Genomic DNA, 23,066 nt, shown 5'->3' with positions numbered 1-23,066 from the left:
CCGTTTAGTCTCGGCGAACCTTCGGACGGCGTCACCTTCGGCTTAACTCCGACGACTCCGGGTTAACAGAGCTATCATCATTAAGTCCAGATGTGAATAGGCATCGCTCTCGTTCCCAGAGAAGTAGATTTGCTTACGATATGAAAGAGACACTGCGAGCAACAATGAGCCCACAAGTTGGGTCTATCTTAAATCCCGACCAACAAGCTGAAATAAGATCGTTTGAAGAAGATTGGACAGGTATCACCAGTCCTCAACAGCGGAGAAAATTGCAGAACCGCCTAAATCAAAGGATATGGAGTATGTAGTCCTTGATCGAAAGAATTACGACATCAAGTCTTGAAGTGCTTAGTCTGACTTTTCATTTTCACGAGCCAGGGCGCCGTCATGCTAAAAAGGGCAAGAATGGCAATAAAATAGGCACTGCGTCGGAACTCGATTTCGCACGCAATGGCGTCCAGCAGAATGTGTGCTGTACTTACGGCACTCCGAATGGGGTGAATGCCCTCGTTCGCTTCGAGGCATTTGCGCGGCATCAGAATCGATTAGGTTCACCGCGAACAGATATGTTGCTAACCTTAATCAAGTTCAATGTCTTTCGGGCTCTCATGGATATCAATACTATGCTAGGCTTCAGCCTGGAGTGGCTACGTGAAGACTCCATCTCTCCGTTCTATGAGAATACGAACAACAACACCAGATCTGATTGCCCGGTTACGCTGAGACCGACATTGCTACAGCAAACGGTTGAACACCATCCATGGATTGATTTGATGCCCTTGCCGACCATGCGCGACAATATACTGCGGGTGAACTATTTCGACGACACTCCGCTTTGCCACGATATTGTGGACAATCGGCAGTGCATGGGTGATTGGTCAGGCTTAATCGTGTGGGGCGATCCATGGAACCCATACAATTGGGAGATTACAGAAAGTTTTGCCAAAAATTGGGCATGGGTTCTATATGGATGCTGGGAGCTTTTTGAATCGACGAATATCTGGCGAGCGAAGCGTGGAGAGCCGAAACTGTTTCCAGAGGATATGTGCACTCCCCAGAGATATGAAAACGAAGTTCTAACGCAGCCAACATTCACTACTACTACTACAACTACAAATCACTGAACGAGATACCTATAGGTTCTCTTCGTTCACCAAGACATATCTGTATCTAGCTTTTCCCTTGTCCATATCAACGATGGCCTCATTTGCTCTGGACATTGGACGCTCCTCAATCATTGGACGGACGTTTTTCTCTACGGCAAGTTGAAGCATCTCCCGAATGTCTTGAGGCGATCCAATCAAAGAACCTCCCAATTTTACCCTTCCAAAAATCAAGCTCGGTGCAGGTACTTCGAAGACGCCATCATCAGGGTTGCCCACTTGCACAAGCGTTCCATCCCTCCGAAGTAGACCCAAGTACTTGCCAAGAGGCATCTAGAGTATCTTCATGTTAGCGCAACACCTCCACAGCCTTCTTCAAGGGCGGCTTGCCTTTGATGATGAAATCGTTGAGATTACAATATCGAACGAACGAGAGTGCTTAGATGCCCAGGATGGATCCTCCTCAGTTGAGACGTAAGCGTCAGCTCCTAATTTGAGAGCGTCCGCTGCCTTGTTCGCTTTTCGGGATATGGCGACGACGTAGTCAGCACCCAGAGCCTTGGCCCACATGATAGCAAAATGACCTAGTCCACCAAATCCTACAACGCCGATGCGTTTCCCAGGTCCGCAACCGTAGTGTTTCAATGGGGAATATGTCGTCACGCCGGCGCAAAGCATTGGTGCTGCCTCAGCAGATGGCAAACCATCAGGAATCTTGACAACAAAATGCGACGGCGCTCGGTGGTACAGGGCATAACCACCGTACGACTTGCTGCCGTTCAGATACGTGCCGTCATAGGTACCGACGAAACTGTGTGGGCAGTAGTTTTCCATGTTCGATCTGCACTCCTCGCATGGCTTCTGCAAGCGACCAAGGCAAGAGTCCGACTGGGCTCCAACACCAACACGGTCGCCTACCTTGATGTTACCTTCGACCTTGCTGCCAGCTCGCACGACAATTCCCACAATCTCGTGGCCGACACAGCACGGATAATTTGTTGGACCCTAGGAGCAAGGTCAAATTTCTGCATCATGGCAAAGTAATGTCATGGCATCTTACCCATCCGCTTCGAAGCGTGTGGAGGTCCGAGCCGCATATGCCGCAGTGGGTAATCTTGATATCAACATCTGTTTCCTCCCAGGCTTTTGGCTCGAACTCTCCCCATACCATCTTGCCCTGGTCTGCTGTTTTGTCATAGCCCAGCCAGCCCCTGAAAGTGTAACTTGCCATTTTTTTTTTTAAAAAAAAAAAGATAAATCAAATAAACAAGAAAATAAAACAATTCGTGGCACGTGGTCTCTGAGTTGCTTTTTTCTAGATCAATTCGACGATGGTAGAGAAAAGAGAAAATTCAGCACGATTGATCGCGTAGGAGCTTAAATATATTTCTGAGGCGAAGATAAACATCATAGCCACGAATTCTGTATATTGTGGAGCCACTTTATTGCTCCGATTTTTATTGCCGACAGAAATATCAATGAGATCATTGAGTCCAGCGGTCCAGTCGTCCCGTTGCTAGCAAGAGTTACATTCACACTTTTTGCTCAAACGTCCGACAGCATATCTCATGGTACCTGCATCATTGCTAAGCTCTTATTGGCAAAGAGAACGCACGGACCCATAAGCGAGATGCGTCGGATTTATCCTTTGCCTCGTCCGAAAGGCGATATCTCGTGGGTCATGACAGAGGTCGCTCATGATAGACAGATCAAGCGCAACGTAGATGTGATGATGCACTTCCAAAACTTCGACAAGGTTGTGCTTGAGCTCAGTTGTTCGTGACTCGTCTAACTTGTGTATAAATATGTGATCGTTTCTCTGCCGATGCAAACCATAGATCGCGCGAGTCCCAACTGCCATCTTCACACTGTTCAATGATATCCCCCTTCAGGCTGTTCCACAGATTTTAAGTCCGACATATGTCCTGAAACAATGCCTCAAATGCACTTCGCCCATTCCGCTCGCAGCGGCGCCCCTTCGATCCATGGCAATACGGCGCTGCCCAATTCGTTCTCCGGCAACAACGTTTTCATCGACCCAGTCATTAGGACTGAGGAAATGTCGGTCGTCAACGTCAATTTCGCGCCGTGTGCGCGCACGCATTGGCACACACACGAGGGCGGTCAACTGCTCACAGTCCTTGCAGGATCAGGGTGGATCTGTGACCAGGCGAAGGAGCCAGTGAAGCTCTCGGTTGGCGACGTTGTATGGTGTCCACCTGGGACAACGCACTGGCATGGAGCGGACGATGGAAGCTACATGGTGCACCAAGCTGTTTCTTTTGGCGGGGTTCAGTGGCATGACGCGGTTGGGGATGAGGAGTATAGCAAGAAGAAATCTGTGTAAATCATTCCGCGGCCTGTAGAACTCGGGCGCGCCTAGCTAGGTCAAACGTGGTGCTGTAATGCTTTATCTCCAAGGATATTCCTTTTCCTCTTCGCCCACATCAAAACGTGCATCCGAACGCAGCTTTAGCCTGCATCTGTGCTTTATTAAAAAAACTGTCAAGAGAGGAAATTCGATGCCAGTGATTTGTTTTCGACTTGCTGAAAGAGAAGAGCCTCTCGCGAGCGAGGGTTCTTGCGCTGCGAGAACACTCTGGCCGTTCCAGGAACGGAGAAAATTTTTTTTGCAATAAGTATTACACTATATGAGTGCAATGACCACCGAACGATGGAGCAGCACCACCTGTTCAAGCTACCTTAGCTATCGCCATGAAGTCACGACGATGTTATGCGGGAGACCCACGTCCGACGATTATCGGGCTGAAAAGAATAAGCAGGCTGCATGAGCTGGAAGACGCTAGCTGAATTTGGTCAGTCGAAGGACTGCTCTGGTTTGCTTCAATTAACTGAGTGAATTTGCCTACTTCTCCCGGTAAAATAGGCTCTGCCTGGAAGCTTTAATTGCAATTCGTCATTTTCGCTATGTACCGAGACTAATGTGTATGCATATTGCTTATGCCAGGTTTCTTGTTGTTCTGCGGATGTCACCTAGCCCAATTGTGACCAGCTGACGATCGAGATCATCAATGTGCATATAAAAAGCGATTTACTGAGGAAGAATACTAATTTTTTTTCTCATACCTAAATTCCTTAGATTCTTGCCCGTTGCCGCCATCGCAATGTCATTTTTCGAACCACCTCCCAAACCAGAGACGCCTTTGGGCCTGCATCGAATACTGTCTCCTACAGCGTCAGTGAAAGTCTCTCCCATTGCCTTTGGTGGTATAAGTATCGGGAGCTCATGGGCCGAATTATTCGGCAAGAATGAAGAGCCGTTCAAGCTTCTTGATGCCTACTTTTCCTTGGGGGGAAATTTCATCGATACCTCGAACGTGTACAATTCGGAGGACTCGGAGAAACTCATCGGGGATTGGATGCAAGATCGTGGGGTGAGAGACCAGATGGTTATCGCTACGAAGTACACTGCTGGTTATCAGTCTTACAACAGAGACAAAGTGCCGATGCAGAGCAATTTTACTGGTAACTCTGCTAAGAGCATGCATGTTTCCATACGGGATAGTTTGCGGAAGCTGAAGACGGACTACATCGATATCTTATTTGTTCATTGGTAAATCCCTCAAACAATTTGGTTTTGTTTCTATTTATTCACCATTCTAGGTGGGATTTCGCGACTTCGGTGGAGGAAGTCATGACGCATCTTCACGCATATGTGATGGCTAGGCAGGTTCTCTACCTTGGAATTTCTGACACGCCTGCATGGGTTGTGGTGAAAGCAAATGCCTGTATGCTCTTTTTGCCATTCAGAGCTATATTCACGATGTTCACATGTACTAATTTCGATTTCCAGACGCTCGTCAACATGGCTTAACTCCATTCTCTATTTACCAAGGCAGATGGAATGCTGCTTTTAGAGACATGGAGGCTGAAATCATCCCCATGTGTGAGGACCAGGGAATGGCAATTATGCCATGGGCCGCTTTGGGTGGCGGGCAGATTTTGTCGAAACAACAAAGAGAGAACCAAGCAAAAGACCCAAACGCTCGTAAGGGTTATGGAACGAGGGAAGCAGATATCAAAATCTCCGAGGTTCTAGAGACCTTGGCCGAGCGGAAAGGCACTTCAGTACAGGCAATGGTGAGTACACTATCCTTTGCTATCCATCTAATCGTTAACGACCACAAGGCCCTAGCATACCTCTTTCATCAATCTACCTATGTGTTCCCCATTGTCGGAGTCCAGACCGTTGAGCATGTCAAGTCGATGCCAGAAGCCTTGCGCTTAAAGCTCTCTGACGAAGAGATCGAAGAGATACAAAATGCGGTCCCATTTAACCCGCTGTTCCCTGTAAATTTCCTGTTCAACTTCAGAGGAACCCAAAAATACAACACGAAGCTTACCGCCGCACACAACCAGCAGTATCAGATGGCTGCTTGGATCGATGCACCTCCCAAACCTCTTGTACGTGATTCATCGGCCTACTATGGCATTTATTATTAACGAATCTGCAGCCTTATCGGCCACGAGAAAGCGAGTAGTACGAGCGTCTCATGCAGAAGCTAGATCGCGTCAAAGAATGAAATCTTCTTACTTATTTCTGGTCTCCTCTAATTCTGTTCATCTTTTTAAGATGGAACGGCTTGCGACGAGCCGACGTTATGGACATTCACGGCTTGTTTCAACACTAAATAACCTCATCATTTTTGGGTTACTCGAAAATCAGACTGCCTGTCAGTCTTCGGCAGGGAAATGAAATTTGCAGGCCTTAATTCATATTTTGAATATGAAATGACAGTCGTTACATGCTCTTCAAGCAAGACTGCCAAGCGAAAGTTATTCCTTGAATTTGAGGCTACAATGGGTTGATAGCGACACAACTCTCAAAAATCTATATTAAGTTATCAAAATACGGCCACGTAGCTTAGCGCTTGCGATTTCATCGGGTCACCTTTGTCAATGGAACGGAAAATTTTGATTCAAAGTTCAACGTATCTCTGGTTCCTCGTTGTATAATTGTTCTTACGTCTACATAGGGAGCATTTGCCACATAATTAATGGTGTAATGAGTTTGATGCATTTCAAAAAATTTATCAAGTTCCATACGACCACTTTGACTTGTATATTTAAGTAATAACCAATGAGCATTTGTTCAGATTATACCCTTCTTCACCGTTCCGAAATTTGAAAAACAATTTCTACTGGTCAAAACAAATTGTTGCGAGAATTTATCGCTATTAAAGAGACTCCACTTCAATTTCTCACAAAGTTTGCTTATATTTTCCTTAAGACGCGAGAACAATTTGATAATGTAGCGGCATGGAAAAGTTGAAGAACGAAAAAATCTAACAATCTTCATCTCTCGTAGTTCTGACCATCTTTTTGAAATGAAACATAAATTGAGCTAAAAAGCGTTATCCTTCTGTATCTGTTTCTCGTTTTGGGGGTTTTCGTCCATATACGACCGATCTATGCGCAGTTAGTCAATGCGATGCTGGAGACTTTACACTTTAAATGAAGCTCACATCTCAATATAAGCATGGATAGATCTGTCGCGAAGCGCTGACCTCACTTGTGCCAGATACACCATGACTTCTTCCCTAGACCACTTCAATACGTTTGTTAACAAGTACATGCTCCAGCCTTCGATGCCATCTTCCCAGAATAACCGATTATACATGCCAATTTCTTTCAAGTGTGGATCACGCGGCCAATCTATTCATATCCTTATCAGCTCTATGCTTTTCTGATTAAATCGCAAAGAAGAAAGCTCACCACCAATGGGCCATTTGTACCTGTGCTCTACAACGTCGATAAATCCGGTATCAATTATATTCTGCTTTGCCTCATCTACCACAAGCAGAGTCTTCCCGAAAAGATCGCCGCATTTGAGCGAGAGTTCTCCCCATTTATGAAGAGGAGATCCTGGTTTCACTGTTCCATCGTCTGATTTGGGGACGACGCTACCCTCCACCTGCTCAATCCAGCCTCCTGGCTTAAGATGTCTGACAATATCCTTAGCCAAATGTGAGAAGCAGGTTTCCGGACTGACAAACTTACGAAAACACCTGCTTGTAGAATGCTGGCCAGTCGGCAATGGAGCCATACAAGCAGCGGACGTGAATGAAATCAAAACTATCTTTTGCGTATAACCATTCCTCTGTACAGTCGTCGATTTCGAACTGTAGATTCGGCGGTATATCTGTTGGTTGAATTGGAGATAGATCTGTCCCGATCACCGAGGCAGAAGGATGCTGGTCGGCGAAATCGATTGCCCAGATTCCAGTACCTGTCCCGACATCCAAGACTCTCTTGGATCGTCTATTAGTTGGCCATCATCCTATATGTCAATTGTGGGCATACATGGATATCCTCGCCTATAGGGGCCAGATATAACTTTCCGCCTAAAGTCAAGTTGAAGATATGGTGGCTTGAAGATTGTTAGCGCAAGAAAATGAATGGAGTACGCAGATAGTACGCGATGTCAAGGTTATCGGCGGCTTGCTCATCGTTTGGACCCCTTACAATTACAGTTAAAGCCCGCCAGCTCTCGTCGCGTTCTTGGAATTACCAGTATGAACCCTTACGGTATGCATGATATCGTCTTCCATTTTCATAGTGGTAATTCAATATGGAGGACTTCAAGGATGTAGTATCCCTTCAACAACTATTATTTTTGCTCAATCTCGAAATGCCTCTATGAACGTACGAGAGAATATCACTATCTCCGAAGCTTGAGTCCTCATCATTCGTATCCTGGGCTGATCTTTAGCGTCACTCTGGGACAACGACGATGGTAGTACTGACAACGTGTATATTCGAAGAGATGTCTGCCATGGATTATATTTAAGCTGAATTTATAAAAGTATGAATGAATGTACTGCCCTGAGCCGCGCTAACTTTACGCTTCCAAACATGCTTAGTTGAGCGGTTAATAGACATAGCCGCCCGGCAAGAAAGGAATTATATCCTCCGGAATAATTCGCCATTAATTGGACAAGGTTTCTTCTGCATCTCCTATTGCGTGACTCCGCGTGACCATCTGCTGCATAGAGATAAATAGGGTGTCGCAGGCTGGCGAGACCTCCCTTGCACGAATGGGATCGCTTAGCTATCAAGGCTCTGTTTCTCAACCACCCCCTTGGGAATGTTTCGCTGGCCAAGATTGTGACATGAGTTGGTTCGGTTCGAAACCCTGACTGCTTGTCGATTTTTGGTTTCTCAAATCCTTTAGATTCTGCTGCGTCCAAAATCCGCTTCTGGCTCCGATTTCTGCCGTCCATTCTCGACAATTTCTTTCCCCGTCCTGGGCCCCAAGCGGATTCAAAATGGTGGCAAAACTATCGCTGTTTAGTATCGCCTCGGAAAATCCGCTTATCACCGTGGCATCACTGGTTGTATTTGCTATAGTTACTTGGCTTTTTCAGCGAACCATATATCGTTTGTATTTGCATCCACTCGCTAAATTCCCAGGTCCGCCAGCGGCTGCTGCCACAAGATTATGGAAGGGCTATATCGAATGTGGATTGCGCATTTCCTTCTGCCATTTTCTCGAGGAGCTTCACCGCAAATATGGTATGACCCATGCCCAAAAGTACGTCTCAAGCATTAATCTTCAGCCTAGGGGAAGTGGTAAGAATTGGGCCAAACGAGCTCCATTTCTCCAATCCACAGGCATACCATGACATCTACAATAACAAAAATAGATGGGACAAGGAGAAACAGGTGTATCACAGTATGGGTGAGGATAGATCCTCCTTTGGCTTTCTCACGTACCAGGAATCAAAAGAGCGCAAAGACGTTATGAAAAAGATGTTCTCCCCGACAGCCCTCTCCCAAGCCCATGGTTTGATTGTGCAAAAGGTAGCTTTTTTCCCCGACTTTTTTTCCCTTCCAGACAGCATGTTTTAACCTGTGCTCGCACAGCTTGATGCATTTTGCAAAGCACTGGAACGACAGAGCAAGTCTGGAAAACCTGCAGACTTGTTCTTTGCCTTCCGATGTCTGACTATGGATATCGTGACATATCTATCTTTCGGTGCCTCTGTGGATGCGATTGATTCACCAGATTTCCATGCACCACTGCTCGAAGCCATGGATGCTTCCATTGACACCCTCATGCTTTTTAGGCACTCACATACGTACAAGGATATGATCCTCAATTGTCCCCCGAATATCGCAAAAGTTGTTGCTCCAGCTACACGTGGACTCATAGACATGCAGCAGATGATCAAAGCGCAAATCCGAGATTTAGTAAATGATCCGGAAAACCTGAATCATCTGCCACACAATATGACAATATATCACTGCTTGCTAGACAAAGAGGCTTACCGTAACAACAAAGTGCCTTGTGAAGGAAGCCTTTACGAAGAAACTCAAGCATTGATGTTTGCAGGATCAGATACTACTGGAAATACATTCTTAGTGGGATTTTTTCACCTGTTAAGAGCCAAAGACAGATATGCGAAGCTTAAGGAAGAGGTCGAAGCTGCATGGAAAGCCGCTGGTTCATCAGGACCTGAGGCACGCGTTTTCGAGTCTTTGCCCTATCTCAATGCCGTCATCAAAGAAGCTCTACGGTTAAGCGTTGGGGTTACCACTGGTCTGCCTCGTATTGTGCCAAAAGGAGGTGCAGAGATTGCTAAAATATCTGTGCCGGGCGGTGTATGGAGCCTATCCCAAAGACGCTACATTGTGCGTTACTAACATTCTCAAGACAATCGTCTCATGCGGTGCAACATTCGTGCACTACAACCCTGAAATCTTCCCCGAGCCTTTTGAGTTCCGTCCTGAACGTTGGATTAAAAATCCCGAGCTTGAAAAATGGCTAGTTCCTTTCTCTCGAGGCCCTCGAATGTGCCTGGGAATGAATCTGGCCTGGTTGGAATTACGCCTCGGCTTTGGGCATATCATTCACAAATTAGATATGGAGCTTACTCCAGACAGGTCAGTTGTTTCATACAATATTTCTGCGATTTCGCCACTGATGACCCATAACGCCACAGTCCTGACAAACTGCTCTGGAGGGATTGTTTCCTCCCATTCTGGCTTGGCCCTCATGTTTACGCTAACGTGAAGCCTTTGAAAACGTGAATAAACCATTTCATAGAGTTTTGTATGGTTTAATGCTCATGAATGATTGGAGAAAGAGCATTGATTCCATGGAACTTATCCAGCGGCGCGAATTTCGTGTACTTGACCTTCGGACAAATCCGGTGCAATCAGAAATCCCACACTTAGTTTCGTCCATAGTCTGAATTATTGACTATTGGGTAACGGATCACCGAAGGTTTCTTTGATAAAGAGAGGTAAAGCATTGTACCGTGGAATATGTTAGGCACAGTGTTCCTGGATGTACAAGGTTGCAGCAACTTCGGGAGAGTATGGATGTCTAAATGGACTCTGGTATGTATTGTGGCCTATGATTTTCATCTTCGACAAGATTGGACATGGACCAAGTAAAAATAAATCTAAAATGGTGTAGCCAAACGCATTTTAAATTGAAACTGCCCATTGTTACAATCTCGAAGGACTGATGGGTGAAAGGCTTCCCTCGGTTGATCTTTTGTCTCACAGGAATACACTTCAATCCCGTGATGGAGCCGTTTACAACAACCTGGAATGTACCGTAAAGATGACTTGAAAATTTATTATCATTCTAGAATTTATCCTTCTAGTCATCAGTCGTAAAGCCTTCTCCAGACCACGTCATGTTTTATCCAAACTAGACAGCTGTACAGGAGAGACACCAATCATGTAGCGTAAATCGGGAGAGAGAATATTCACAGAAGGATCCTTGTTCTTCTCAGGTCAGCTTTCAAGAATGTCTAAACCGCTCACATTCTCGTTTAAGGCAACGAGCTCGTGAGGAGCATCTAATCCGGCCTGCTAGGTTTACTTTGCGCAAGTTTTGGTGTCAATTCGAGAGTGACAGTGCATGTCTCCATCTGACTTCTCGCATCATATGACTTCTGTTTTCATAATTGCTTCCAATCTTCCTTTCTGTTTTGGTTATATATGTGCCTACTTGTGCGTCTAGTGATTTCAACATCGAAGCTTAGTTCCGGCACCAAATCTATCGCACTCGTTCGCTTTAGTCATTAAAAGTGCTGGTATATGAACCGGAAAACGGAAAAAATTAGAATGATGAGAAAACGGTGTGCTATCGACGGATTTCATAGGAGTAATAAGAGCTGATAGCTGGCCGAGATCTAGTTAAATCTCATCGCTATACGGGCTCCTTGCTATGTCTGAGGCTTCGGTACAAAGCTTACAACCAGGGGAATGTTGACCTTCGCATGATAATATGTACTGAGTGCAGGATCATTACGAGGATGATGGTGAACGAAGTTTTATCTCAAGTTGTCTTTGGATCCCCTCTCCGCACATGAGACTAGTTAACGGGAATGTGCGCGTTACCCGAAAAGGTGGACAAACACGCGTGCTTCGGTTAAAGCACCTCGGCCCGCTGCGACAGCATGAACCCTGGCGGAAAGACTCGCGAACTCCAATTGCAGCATCTCTGCTTCGAAAGGGCAACTTTTTCTCAAGAACATGGCATAGCATCCATCTCTTAACTCGCAAGCAAGAGATGGCACCTGCGAAGAAGCCCGCTGCACAGGCGGAAATAGCCCTGCTTCCCGGCTTGAAGAGCTGCTTGGTTAACCTGCCTTCGAATCTGGTTGCGATCCTCACGAACGCGAACGCAGTAGGTTTTCCTTTACAACTCTGATCATACCATACATGGCGAATACTAAGCCAAGGAAAAGATCGCACAAAATGTCGTTGTCGAACTTTCCTACCGCGAAGCCGTCCCCCGAAGCACCAGCGCGGCAGACAAACCGCCTCCAAGTACGTCCAAGTCCGTTTTCGTGGGCTGGACGGGCATGCAAAGCAAGCGCAGGCTTGCGCCCATAGTCACTCGTGATGGCATATCCGGTACTAGAGGTAGTGCCGCAGGCACTGCAAGAGAACAAGAGGTCCCTCTCGTAGAACTTGACAGCACTTTTGCTCGCCTTCTTGGAGTAACGGATGGTCAAAAGGTCGGCGTGAATCTGCATCTGGATCCTCCTCTAGCACACACTATAAATATAGAGCCACTCACGCCTGCAGACTGGGAAATGATTGAGTTGCATGCACAGTTTCTTGAACTCAACTTTCTTAATCAAATACGCGCTCTTCCAAACCCGGCATATGTACCACCCGAGGGGCAAGAGAGGCAGCCGAGTCATCCTATTACACTGCACCTATCACCAACGTCAACAGCAAATGTAGTTGTGACATCAGTTGTTCCTGTGCCCGCATCGAACTCTCCATTCATCAAGATCTCACCTGATGCGGAGATCATCGTTGCACCCAAGACTCGGCGGGCGGAAAAACCATCGGCAAGAGAGAGCAGGAGCGTAGGTGCGCGAAGCGGCGGTCGAAGCACAGGAGGCCGTAGTGGTGCGAGTACAGTACGGCACCGGAGCAGCAAAGAGCCTTCTTCGAAGGGAATTACTTTCCTTCGCGGCGTAAGTCGAAGCATCGCCCATGAATGGTTTGATGATTTTGAAGAGAGCGAAAAGGACATCGGCCTGCGAGTTTGGATTGACAAAGAGCAACTCTTGACGAAGGCTCTTCGCGGAGCCACGTGGGTGTCCGTAGGCATTGTAAAGCCAGCTGGCATCCTTGAGCCAGTTGATCCACAGAAGGAGGCCGCCGAAGTCGAAAAACCTGCGACTAGAGTTGTCGCTAAAGTTTCTTCTTGGGAGGATGCGCCAGACTCTAGTCACATTGCTCTGTCCACGCTATTGTGCCAGGCCCTCGGTGTCAGCGATTTTGTTGGTGGACTCATTCGAGTAGAAGCTGCTCCACCCCAGGCGGCAAAGGCCTCAAAAACTGATTCTTCGAAGGAGTCATCCCGATCCAAAGAACCAGTTGTGAAGTCCATCAAGATTCTTCCATTCCCATCTTCATCCTCAGTCACTAGGTCGGGCTTCAAGTTTGGTGGTGAGTCGAAATCAGAGAAGGAGGAATCTCTGAGGAATCTACAGGTCGTATTCGGTAAAGATGGAAATGGACTTTTACTGGGCCCGTTGACAGACGGCATGATCCTACCTGCAGCTGCGAAGGACGACATAGTCTGGCCAGGCGGTATACTGCGATTCGATCCTACGAGCTCTGTGAACGAGAGCAGAAAGCCTCCAGTAGTTTGGTACATCGGCTCTGAACGTACGGTACCCGCGGAAGTTGTTCAAGAGGTCCCCAAACCTAGTATCGCCTTACGAAATTGGTCGCTTGGTGACCCGATTCCTGAAAACCCTCCCGTGCTGGTCGGTATCGATTCCACAATTTCACAACTCCAAACACACCTGTGTCAACAGTCCTCTGTTCTCCTCACGGGAGGACTGGGGGCTGGCAAGACCAGTCTTGCGCACTTGATCGCCCATATATTGCGCGATCAATATCTGTTCCATGTGCTTTACTTCTCATGCCGTAGCTTGGTCAACGATGAAATCCGAGTCTCCGCCATCAAAGAGACGCTGAACCGACTTTTCCAGGCTGCACAGTGGGGAGCCCGGCTAGGCGGACGATCTATTGTCATTCTTGACGATCTTGATAGATTATGCCCTGCGGAGACTGAATTGGAAGTCAGCGACAACGCAAGGAGCAGGCACGTAAGTGAGTGCTTGACGTCAGCGGTGCGACAGTATTGCACCATGGGAAGCGGCGTGGTGCTGCTAGCTCTTGCACAGGCAAAAGAGTCTCTTCACAACGTAATTGTTGGGGGACATGTTGTGCGAGAGATTGTTAATCTTTCAGCCCCGAATAAAGATGGCCGAAGAAAGGTTCTTGAGAAACTTGCATACGGAGATAAAGGATCACAGCATCTAGAAGGTGGAAGTAGAGGACACTTCCTTGAAGACACACCTGCAAATAGTCGACCTGGCACTTCAGACGGTCCTTCAGGATTTTCGGTGGCACCTGACATCGACTTCCTGGATATTGCAGGGCAAACAGATGGATACATGCCTGGAGATTTGGTGTTTCTAACCTCAAGGGCAAGGTCAGAATGTCTTATTCGCAGCCTGGCTCCTGCTGCGGACAGCAAATCTTTTACAAGAGCGGACACACCTAGCCTAACTCTACGTGCTGAAGACTACAAAGCTGCCCTCAAGGGCTTCACGCCGGCTTCTCTTCGCAATGTTACCCTTCAAACATCAACTGTCCAGTGGTCTTCGATTGGAGGTCTTAAGCACACGCGACAAATGCTGCTCGAAACCCTTCAATATCCTACAACCTATGCACCGATTTTCTCTAAATGCCCCTTGCGGCTGCGGTCTGGGCTCTTGTTGTACGGATATCCAGGTTGTGGCAAGACACTTCTTGCATCCGCCATCGCCTCACAGACTGGACTCAACTTCATCTCGGTTAAGGGACCTGAAATTTTGAATAAATACATCGGTGCGTCCGAGAAGTCGGTCAGAGATCTTTTCGAAAGAGCACAGGCTGCAAGACCTTGCGTTCTGTTTTTCGACGAGTTCGATGCAATTGCACCGAAGCGAGGTCACGACAGCACAGGTGTTACAGATCGCGTCGTAAACCAGCTGCTTACGCAGATGGACGGTGCTGAAGGCCTGAGTGGCGTATACGTGCTCGCTGCAACGAGCCGACCCGATCTGATCGATCCTGCATTGCTACGTCCAGGCCGCTTGGATAAATCTCTGGAGTGTGGTATGCCCACCCTTGAAGACCGCATTGACATTTTGAAGGCGGTGGCACAGAAGGTACGCGTAGGACACGAAGTTACTGAACGCTGGAGTGAAGTCGCAGAGCAGACAGAAGGTTACTCAGGAGCGGATCTGCAAGCCGTCGTATACAATGCGCAACTCGAAGCTGTCCATGACGTCCTCGGAGAAGGCGAGCTAGACCCGAGCAAGTTCGGGAAGGGTGGTAGCAAGGGTAGTGGAAATAGCTCGAAAGGGCTACCAGACTTCTCACACTTTAGGATTGGTGATGCGGAATTGGAGTACGACGAGGAAGTGGGAAGCAAAGCTATCGCAGAACGAGCTCGGGTTGCGCAGAAGATCCGGGATCTGCAGAATTTGAGACGGAAGCAAAAATTGCTCTCCAACCCGATTGTCCAGACACCAGCACCGTTGCAGCGCAGCAACAGCGGCACAAGCCGGCATCACAGAAGCATATCGTACGATTCGGGAGATGATTCGCTGCCAAATAGCGTTACCGGTTCACCGGTAAAAGGCAAGACGCAGGGCGTCAATGGTACCAGCAACGAACAGAGCAAGGAGCCCATAATTCAGTGGCGCCACATTCAAGCCAGCTTAGCAAGCACAAGACCCAGTATAAGCATGGCAGACAGAGAGAGGTTAGCAAGGATCTACAGGGAGTTTGTGGATGCAAGAAGTGGCGATTTACCAAGTGGGCAAGGCGGGACTGAGGTAGGAGCCAGGACTACTTTAATGTAACGAAATGGATGGATTCATTTTGTAAGATATGTGTAGCACATGTCCAGCATGTCGAATGGAAGGCGATCATTAGACGAAAGTACGACCATAAAACTTGCTCGCAGGTTGTTGCATACAATCTACACTGATGATAGGAACAGGAATGCATTAATTCATGATCAAGTTCGCTGGGGCACAGTGATAAATGCTAATTCTAGATGGGCCAAGACATAACGTGTAGAGCAGGTTGCCATGCTACGTCGCTTACAGAGAGTCTGAACATGTTCAGAGCCATGACGATAGCTATTGAAGATTGATCTCGTCGTCCTGTGATTGTCCGCTTCGAGAAGCTCGCAACCGGTCTAGTCAAGGTCCAAGACAACGCGGCCGTTCAGTTTGCCCTGACTCATCTGTTCAAACACTTCTGTCAAATCTTCCAGTTTCTTAATCTGGTGGTGACTTTTGACGATTCCTCTCTTCGCAAAGTCAAGCACTTCCAGTGCATCCTTGCGCGTGCCTACCGAGGCATACGTGATGTTGACGCCTCTCAGAATGAATGCCGCCGGGTAGGCGCCCTCCAGCTGCAGCTGCTCGCCTTCCGGCATACCAACACACACCAGCGTACCGCCCCTGCCGAGAACCGCGAAAGCCTGCGCGTAGGCCTTGTTGTTGCCCGTAACGCAGATGGCAGCTTTGGCGCCGCCGCCCGTGATGCGCTGGACCTCTTTGACGATGCCCGCGTCGTCGAACTGCGTGAAGTCGACAAAGGCCTCCGCGCCGCTGTTCATGACGAGGTCTCGCTTCGATCCATGATCGATACCAATGATCCTGTACGCGATACCTTTCGCTCCCAGCTGCACGCCCAAATGTCCCAATCCACCGCCGGCACCTACGATGGCAACCCACTCGCCGGACTTGGCACCTGTCTTCCGCAGCGCGGTGTACACCGTGATGCCGGCGCACAGCATCGGCGCGGCTTGGTCCGAGGCCAGGCCGTCCGGAATGGGGCTTACATAGTTGGCAGGAGACACGACGTACTGCTGAAAGGTGCCCGGGTTAAGGTAGCCGCTCATTGTCTTGTTGATGCACTGAGACTCATGCCCCTCGAGGCAAGGCACGCACGACATGCACGTGCCGCGGATGAACTTGATGCCGACGCGGTCGCCGACCTTGACGGGAGAGTGCTCATTTCCCGGCCCGAGCTTCTTGACGATGCCTACGCCCTCGTGGCCGCCGACGAAGTTGACCGGCGTCTTTTCAAAATACGGCCATAGGTCACACTGGAGTTGCGTCAGCAGTGGATGTCTGATAGTGGTAGATCCGTTCAAAGATATATTTCCAAAGCCAACCCCAAAAAAAAGGGAAAAGAAGAGGAAGAGGAAGAAGAGGAAGAGGAAGAAGAGGAAGAGGAAGAAGAGGAAGAGGAAGAAGAGGAAGAAGAAGAGTAAGAAGGAATAAGACTGAACGGTTCATGTCAACGTACCATGATTGCCTGGTCAGAGTGGCACACGCCAGAGTGTGTCAGTCGAATAAGTACTTCACCAATACCCGGCTCCGGGGTATCTAGCTCGACAACCTTGGTGCTGATTGTCCCCGGCTTGTCGTACACGGCAGCCTTGTATTTCTTCGGTATCTCTTCGTTCGCAGCCATATTGCACGCTCTCGATTCTCACTTATTTCTGTTGGATAGCCCGAGTGGCGCGCGCCGATCACAGCGTCCAAACAATGTCGTGAACAACAAGGAGTATTGCTCCCTCGCCTCCTTCTTTGGCGATGGAACTGGACGCGACGTTTAAAATCAGCGGATTCGAGGATCTTGTAGATTCGCTTTTGGGGGGGAGGAGGATCACAGTTGCGGAGGAGGCGGCGCCGTTCGGGGCAAGTACCACGGCGTACGTCCCATACAGCCTCGGACTCAGCGAGCTACATGCGGAGGTGCCATGCCATTTCATTGAGGGGTTGCGAGCTGGACCAGGTGAACGAAGCGAAAAGACGTCCGCACGCTGCCTAATGTCGCTTTGATAGGTTCGCCCGTGGGGTAGTGACTCGCGCCGTGCATGACCCGTCGATTCACCACCATCCTCATCTCGCGTTATGAAGATCACATGGTGTACTCGTGCACTTGAAAGTCAGAATCTGACGTTGGCTTGGTTCCTGGGTTAAGGCCGCTACCGTAATCCGGGCGGCAAGCAAGACCTCCACCCGAACCTCCGTGGGGAAACGTAAGACATTTCCGATGGCCGAGATCGACACCAGGTGTGGGATGCATGCAACGCGTAGGCCATGTACGTACTGGGCTGCAACCTCAATCATCTGAGCGTAAAGAAAACCCGCCGTCGCTATAATGCGGTTCTTGTGCACCTTCAGCATTTGATTTCTTTTGTATTAGCGGATTAAGTATGTATGATACACAAATGCAAATGGTGCTCGCGCAATTAATAGTAATAGTACGACCCAACACCCTTTTCTTTGGTCCACCTGGTTCTGAGCACTCCTCTCATTGCAAGACAAGGACCTCAGCTCGTCCCCAAAACGAAGTACAAGCTAGAAGCTACGGCATTGCGTGCGAATATCAGTGTGCCATTCCGTCAAACATACACGCGAGAAAAACGTTATCACGGCCTCCAAAACTTCCACCCTTCCCTCTCCCCATCGCTGTACTGCCCAGCAGCCTGCACACCAACAAGAGCTTCGATACCTTCGTTTCCAACAGCGTTCAAAAACTTCTCTTGGTCAATCTCCTCGCCGCCCTCCTCGCCGCTGCCATTCTGGATTACGGCTGGCCACAAGACACCCACGCCGTCACCCGCCAGCGTCGTCTCAAACAGCTCGAAGCCTTCGTCCTTAAGCTTCTGCTCGAGCTCCACGAGCGTCTTCGATTTGTGCTTTTTCTTTGCTCCGGGCGTCTGCCTTCCATTTGAGAAGCGCGGGGTTTCGTTGGCTGAAGTGGGCGAATCCGACTCAATTGTCTCCGGCTTGAGAATCGTGATTGCGCAGCCTCCACCGCCGGCACCAGTGAGTTTCGTCCATCCAATTCCTGCATGGTCGATAAGAGCTCGGATCCGTTCTAGCTTTGGATGCGAGACACCCAGACTAACGAGCAGGCCGTGGTTGACGGTGATGAGCTCGCCGAGGAATTTGAGGTTCTTGGGATCGTCGGGGTCGAAGTCATCCTGAGTGATAAGGTTGTAGGCCGAACGTGTCACTTGATCTATCGCGGAGAGCAAATGCTCCGCAATGACAGGATGATTCTTCCGTAGGGTGGCTACCTTACCGACCTCGACAGCCGTGCTGCGCGATTGACGAGTGTTGACCAGTAGCAGCGGTAGCTCGGGGAAGTCTCGCAAGGGTTTCACAAGAGGGGGTTTTGTGTAGTCCTTGCGTTGAAACAGAACGGCTTTCCCACCCGAAGACACGGTGTTGTCCACACCCGAGGGGTTGCCGTGAATGCACATCTCACCCACGAAAGCCCAACGATTGATTCGCTCAATTTGCTTCTCAGACTCGTCCGGCGGTTGGTCCTGGTGAGGGCCGGACAAGGCGCGGACCTGCAAGAGGAGCGCTGCGCTGAGACAAACCGCGATGGTCGCGGAGCTGCCGAGGCCGGCAGCAATAGGAATTGTGGAGCGCAGAGTGTACACGCACGGCGGGCTCTTCTGAGAGCCGAGCGAGAGGAAGAGATACAAGAAGGCGGTAGCGGAGGAGTGGTGAATCTTGCGCACGTCTTCGCGCATGCCTGGGGAGACGCATTGAATGTGCGGTTGTAGCGACTTGAGCAGGTCTTCATCAAGAGACGTGACTAGATCATAGTAGTACTTTTTCTTGTCCGGTCTCGTGAAGGCGGCCCAGGGGAGATCGTCTATATTCCAGGTATGATCCAAGGAGATGTCTGGGAAGCGCAGTGAGACTGTGCGCTTCGACTTGGAGAGGAAAGTGACGAGCAAGTAGGAACGAAGAGATATTGCGGCCGCAATGGCAGCCTGTTCGGTCCTGTTAGCCGATCCATTCAATGTACAGGTAACCTGCTCGTGGAGAACCCCGAAGACGAAGCATTGGAGGGGCACTGACCTTGCCATGAACGACGGCATGTTCGCCATATACAATGACCTTGCCCGGAGCAGAGACCATGAACGCAGGCATCAAAGGGCTCGACACCTTGCGCTTCGCATCAGGCCTCTTTGGCGGATCTGCCAGAGCCGTGCCCGACATTTCGTCAACCAGTGAATCCTGCGAACTTATCGAAGCCGTAACACCGTTTGTGTGACCGTTCGACAGGCCGTTGCGCCCATTGACCGGCGCGGCCATGAGAGGCGTCAAGATCGCGTGTGTATGCTAGACAGCTGTGTGACGAGCTCCTGCCCTCCTGACCAAAGGACTGCGGAGACAGGCGCAAGTGCGCTCCTGAGCGTGGCTCCTTCTACGTCTACCACGAACTGAGCACGGGAAGTCGCGATGGGAGCTGTCACTAGTCCAGCTCTTCTCTCAACCTAAATCCTTTTTTGTTGCAACCTCGTACGCTCTTGATCCTACACTTCTTTTGAGCCCAGAAGTGTGCGCGATGCTCCTGCCTGCACCTCTTACTGACGATGTGCCGTTGTAGCCGTGGTCAAGGAGGCGGTGGCCGCAGTCATGAAAACAGTGTGGAGAACGTTCCCAACGCTATTCAGAGTCCCGGATCAACGGTCACGAAATAACGAAAAGGTCAAGTCGGCTGATGCAGGGGACAGAAGAATGACGAAGCAATGGCAGGAAGGATACCTCCGAGACTCCCAAAAAGTGTTGGATCGATCCGTCGTCCTGGTGGTTTTGCTGCCCGCTGAGCCACACTCACTAAAACACCCAGCAACCAGAAATCCAGCATTTACCCCAGGGGTGCAGCCAGCTCGGATCCAGGGCAGGAGGAGCGCCACTGCTGCAGCAAGACGCGTCGACGGCCCAAATTGCTGGGGACGAGGCCAAGATTCCCAACTGACATAATTCACACCCATGATTGGGCGCATGCTTGGGCTGAGCAAGGCTCCTTAGCTCGCTTCTTGCGTCGAGGCTATGGCTGCGTGCGGGATTTGGAGGTTTTGTTGCGCGTCATTGAGGACCAGAGTCCCCGCTGTCTGCTTCAAAGTCGACAGATGCTTCACGGTGAGCCAGGTGAGGAGTCTGATGCATCCGACCCGCCTACAGACAAATATGTCTGACACAGAGGGGATATCTCGAAACTGACGGCAGCGGCAACTTGACCAGCCGTCGTCCTCTTTGCCTAAGTACTTGTCTCAAGTCACATAACTTGGGCTGTTAACATAAGTTACCATTCTATCCTTACTAAGACTACTAGCTGCTGTGCATCTTGTATGTGCAACGTGCACGAAGCACAGCTGAATTGGGAAAAAAAGCAATCAAAAAAATATATCCTGTCCCGTCACCCAATGTTGAATTTGAAATCCATACATGACCAATTTTTGCCATTTTTGCGTGAACACTGCTTGGACGCCGATACACCCCCTCTATCATGCTCATTGCCACTACACATATTACAAAATGCTTATGCACTCCGGTACACCGTTTGCCGATGGTGACTGCTGAATCACTCACTCACACTCACACGCTTTTCCGTTGTCATATAAATACGTATCGGCACCCATGCAACCGTACGAACAGGCAAAGCCCATACAAAACAATCTGAGGTATCCCGAGAAATGAAAGATCTCCCCCCCTCCCCCCAACTCTCCTACATGCGTTAAAGTCTTGATCAAATCGATCGGAAGGCGGCAGTCGATTTTCGGCGTAGACTGTTGGAGAGGCGCGCTCACATGAAATCGTCACTGCATATCCCATGCTATTAGTTGTGTCCAAATACATCCGAAAGCATACCTAAGTGGCCTGTGTGTAGAGAGAGGTGGAGAGGGAAAGGGAAAGAAGAGGGGAAAAAAGCAAAGGAAGACTCACTCATCCAAGCCGTCATCGCCGTCATAAATATGCGTATCTGCATAGCTCTTCTGACTGATGCCCCGATCTGCCGTCAGCGTCGTCTTGTTCTTCTGGGCCTTCGTCTTCTTGCTACCCTTCTCTGCCGCCTTCTCTTCCTTCATCTTCTCGTTCGATAGCGTGGTCAGGCCGCTGGCAATCTTCTTGATCTGGTCGCTAGGCAACTCTTTGCAGATGGCCTTGGTAAACTCCTGCATGAACAGAGTGTAGTGTGGCTTCTTGCTGTTGGCCGCCAGCAGAGGGGTTAGCGTTTCGCGCAGCTTGACGAACTGATCCTTGGTGTTCGGGTTGAATATGGGTAGGCTAGACAGATCGACGACGTTGCTGGTGTCATTGGGGTCCGTGGCTGTGATGGGTTTGGCAGTCCGGCGGTTGTTCGTAACTTGCAGGTCGCCAAAGAGATCCTCGGCGTGCCGCAAGTCTGAGTCCTTCTCGGTGCGCCGCAGTCGCGCTCGTCGCTCTGCCTCCGTCTCCTCTTCCTCGCTGTCTTCTTCAAGCTCTGCAGCGCGCCGCCGTGCATTCTCGGCTTGACGTTCGGCTATGCGCTGCGATTTGGTCTTGTGATTTGCTTTGGCCTCCGCAGCAGCTTTGGCCTTGGCCTCTTCAGCCTTCCGAGCTTTCTCTCGCTCTACCTCTGAATCCTCGGCAGCTTCCCAGTCGTCTAGAACCTAAGGGTATGGTGGTTAGCATGCCAGGCGCCGTGTCGCGGGAGCCGCGTGAGTGAAGGCGTGGTAGGGGGGGAAAGACCCACCTCCTCTTCCGATTCTTCATCGTCGAACTTTCTGCGCGCGACTGGAGGGGGAGATGTCGGCGGCGTGCTGTCCTCTTCGGACTCGTCGTCTGCACGACATGTTAGTCGCACTGGTAAGAGACGAAAAGGAGAGGCCGCCCTTTGTGTGTGCGTACGCGACTCCCAGTTAGAGCGGTCTGCATGAGATCAACTTACCCCACTTATTTGGTGCCATGACAGCGTCCACTGGGCTGGTTGTGCGGGTTTGTGAGGCTTGCAGAGAAAGCGGCGTGTTTCTGGTTTGCGAGTGTGTTTAGAAGAGTACGCTTGGAGCTTGCGTCCTGGGATGGGGAGAGGGGAGGGAAAAAAGAGGAGGAAGGGAAGTTGATGGGTTTTGTGTGTGACTGTGTGCGCAGCGCGGGACTAAAAAGCGAAGGGGAGAAATCGAACGCGGCCCGACGTAATCTCGCAATTTCAGGCTCCGGAAACAGCGCAACGCACAAACAGACAGGTCTGGGGGAAATGCAGCGCTGCGCAAAGACAGACAGAAGGGGCAAGGCAACGGATGTGTTTGCCACAGATTTGCTCGTCGACGCTGCAATATCTGCGTCGAAATTAAACCTCGCCCATGGTTTGATACGTCTGTTCGGAACGGCGGCCAACCAAAGAGGATCGCAGCCTGCACATGTGCTGCGACAGAGAGCGCAGCGCCTGACGTCTTTCTGCAGCAGCAGCAGTCGGCGGCAGCACACAGAGCAGCGCGGCAGCAGCTGATGGTGCTTTGCTGAAACCCGCGTTGAAGCCCAAAGCCTCCGCCCAAAGCCAGAACCAGACGTGGGCCGTTCC

The 23,066-nt window shown here is 49.7% G+C and overlaps 10 protein-coding genes across 10 annotated transcripts; 5 read left to right on the top strand and 5 right to left on the bottom strand.

Annotated features, from left to right (window-relative positions):
• The first annotated feature begins 60 nt into the window (after nt 1–60).
• On the top strand, nt 61–2,342 carry PV09_06908 (uncharacterized protein). Its single transcript, XM_016360614.1, has 2 exons — nt 61–300; nt 379–2,342. Exons 1-2 carry the CDS (start codon nt 141–143, stop codon nt 1,122–1,124), a joined length of 906 nt encoding a protein of 301 aa, XP_016211600.1. The 5' UTR covers nt 61–140; the 3' UTR covers nt 1,125–2,342.
• On the bottom strand, nt 960–2,509 carry PV09_06907 (uncharacterized protein). The gene is made up of 3 exons (XM_016360613.1): nt 2,164–2,509; nt 1,494–2,108; nt 960–1,436 (listed from the first exon to the last, which is right to left on the bottom strand). The coding sequence occupies exons 1-3, from the start codon at nt 2,332–2,334 to the stop codon at nt 1,134–1,136; spliced, it is 1,089 nt and encodes a 362-aa protein (XP_016211599.1). The 5' UTR covers nt 2,335–2,509; the 3' UTR covers nt 960–1,133.
• A 436-nt stretch (nt 2,510–2,945) lies between these two features.
• Nucleotides 2,946–3,519, top strand: PV09_06906 (uncharacterized protein). The gene has a single exon (XM_016360612.1). It carries the CDS (start codon nt 3,037–3,039, stop codon nt 3,448–3,450), a length of 414 nt encoding a protein of 137 aa, XP_016211598.1. The 5' UTR covers nt 2,946–3,036; the 3' UTR covers nt 3,451–3,519.
• A 466-nt stretch (nt 3,520–3,985) lies between these two features.
• On the top strand, nt 3,986–6,032 carry PV09_06905 (uncharacterized protein). The gene is made up of 5 exons (XM_016360611.1): nt 3,986–4,677; nt 4,728–4,852; nt 4,918–5,204; nt 5,253–5,528; nt 5,579–6,032. The coding sequence occupies exons 1-5, from the start codon at nt 4,229–4,231 to the stop codon at nt 5,603–5,605; spliced, it is 1,164 nt and encodes a 387-aa protein (XP_016211597.1). The 5' UTR covers nt 3,986–4,228; the 3' UTR covers nt 5,606–6,032.
• A 241-nt stretch (nt 6,033–6,273) lies between these two features.
• Nucleotides 6,274–8,035, bottom strand: PV09_06904 (uncharacterized protein). Its single transcript, XM_016360610.1, has 9 exons — nt 7,872–8,035; nt 7,774–7,820; nt 7,636–7,722; nt 7,543–7,584; nt 7,428–7,494; nt 7,125–7,375; nt 6,840–7,069; nt 6,590–6,779; nt 6,274–6,533 (listed from the first exon to the last, which is right to left on the bottom strand). Exons 1-9 carry the CDS (start codon nt 7,899–7,901, stop codon nt 6,479–6,481), a joined length of 999 nt encoding a protein of 332 aa, XP_016211596.1. The 5' UTR covers nt 7,902–8,035; the 3' UTR covers nt 6,274–6,478.
• Nucleotides 8,036–8,371: 336 nt separating this feature from the next.
• On the top strand, nt 8,372–10,498 carry PV09_06903 (uncharacterized protein). The gene is made up of 5 exons (XM_016360609.1): nt 8,372–8,639; nt 8,689–8,927; nt 8,991–9,728; nt 9,781–10,010; nt 10,070–10,498. Exons 1-5 carry the CDS (start codon nt 8,393–8,395, stop codon nt 10,155–10,157), a joined length of 1,542 nt encoding a protein of 513 aa, XP_016211595.1. The 5' UTR covers nt 8,372–8,392; the 3' UTR covers nt 10,158–10,498.
• Nucleotides 10,499–11,565: 1,067 nt separating this feature from the next.
• Nucleotides 11,566–15,726, top strand: PV09_06902 (uncharacterized protein). The gene is made up of 2 exons (XM_016360608.1): nt 11,566–11,772; nt 11,834–15,726. Exons 1-2 carry the CDS (start codon nt 11,656–11,658, stop codon nt 15,530–15,532), a joined length of 3,816 nt encoding a protein of 1,271 aa, XP_016211594.1. The 5' UTR covers nt 11,566–11,655; the 3' UTR covers nt 15,533–15,726.
• On the bottom strand, nt 15,661–17,747 carry PV09_06901 (uncharacterized protein). Its single transcript, XM_016360607.1, has 2 exons — nt 16,995–17,747; nt 15,661–16,791 (listed from the first exon to the last, which is right to left on the bottom strand). Exons 1-2 carry the CDS (start codon nt 17,160–17,162, stop codon nt 15,874–15,876), a joined length of 1,086 nt encoding a protein of 361 aa, XP_016211593.1. The 5' UTR covers nt 17,163–17,747; the 3' UTR covers nt 15,661–15,873.
• Nucleotides 17,748–17,873: 126 nt separating this feature from the next.
• PV09_06900 (mevalonate kinase) lies at nt 17,874–20,415 on the bottom strand. The gene is made up of 2 exons (XM_016360606.1): nt 19,580–20,415; nt 17,874–19,491 (listed from the first exon to the last, which is right to left on the bottom strand). Exons 1-2 carry the CDS (start codon nt 19,814–19,816, stop codon nt 18,127–18,129), a joined length of 1,602 nt encoding a protein of 533 aa, XP_016211592.1. The 5' UTR covers nt 19,817–20,415; the 3' UTR covers nt 17,874–18,126.
• A 377-nt stretch (nt 20,416–20,792) lies between these two features.
• PV09_06899 (uncharacterized protein) lies at nt 20,793–23,029 on the bottom strand. Its single transcript, XM_016360605.1, has 4 exons — nt 22,437–23,029; nt 22,242–22,330; nt 21,452–22,158; nt 20,793–21,327 (listed from the first exon to the last, which is right to left on the bottom strand). The coding sequence occupies exons 1-4, from the start codon at nt 22,453–22,455 to the stop codon at nt 21,312–21,314; spliced, it is 831 nt and encodes a 276-aa protein (XP_016211591.1). The 5' UTR covers nt 22,456–23,029; the 3' UTR covers nt 20,793–21,311.
• Nucleotides 23,030–23,066: the final 37 nt, after the last annotated feature.

The sequence above is a fragment of the Verruconis gallopava genome, assembly GCF_000836295.1.
Source record: "Verruconis gallopava strain CBS 43764 unplaced genomic scaffold supercont1.25, whole genome shotgun sequence".
Taxonomy (NCBI): domain Eukaryota; kingdom Fungi; phylum Ascomycota; class Dothideomycetes; order Venturiales; family Sympoventuriaceae; genus Verruconis; species Verruconis gallopava.
The sequence above is the reverse complement of the archived record's forward strand: the minus strand, read 5'-3'. Positions and strand labels throughout refer to the sequence as shown.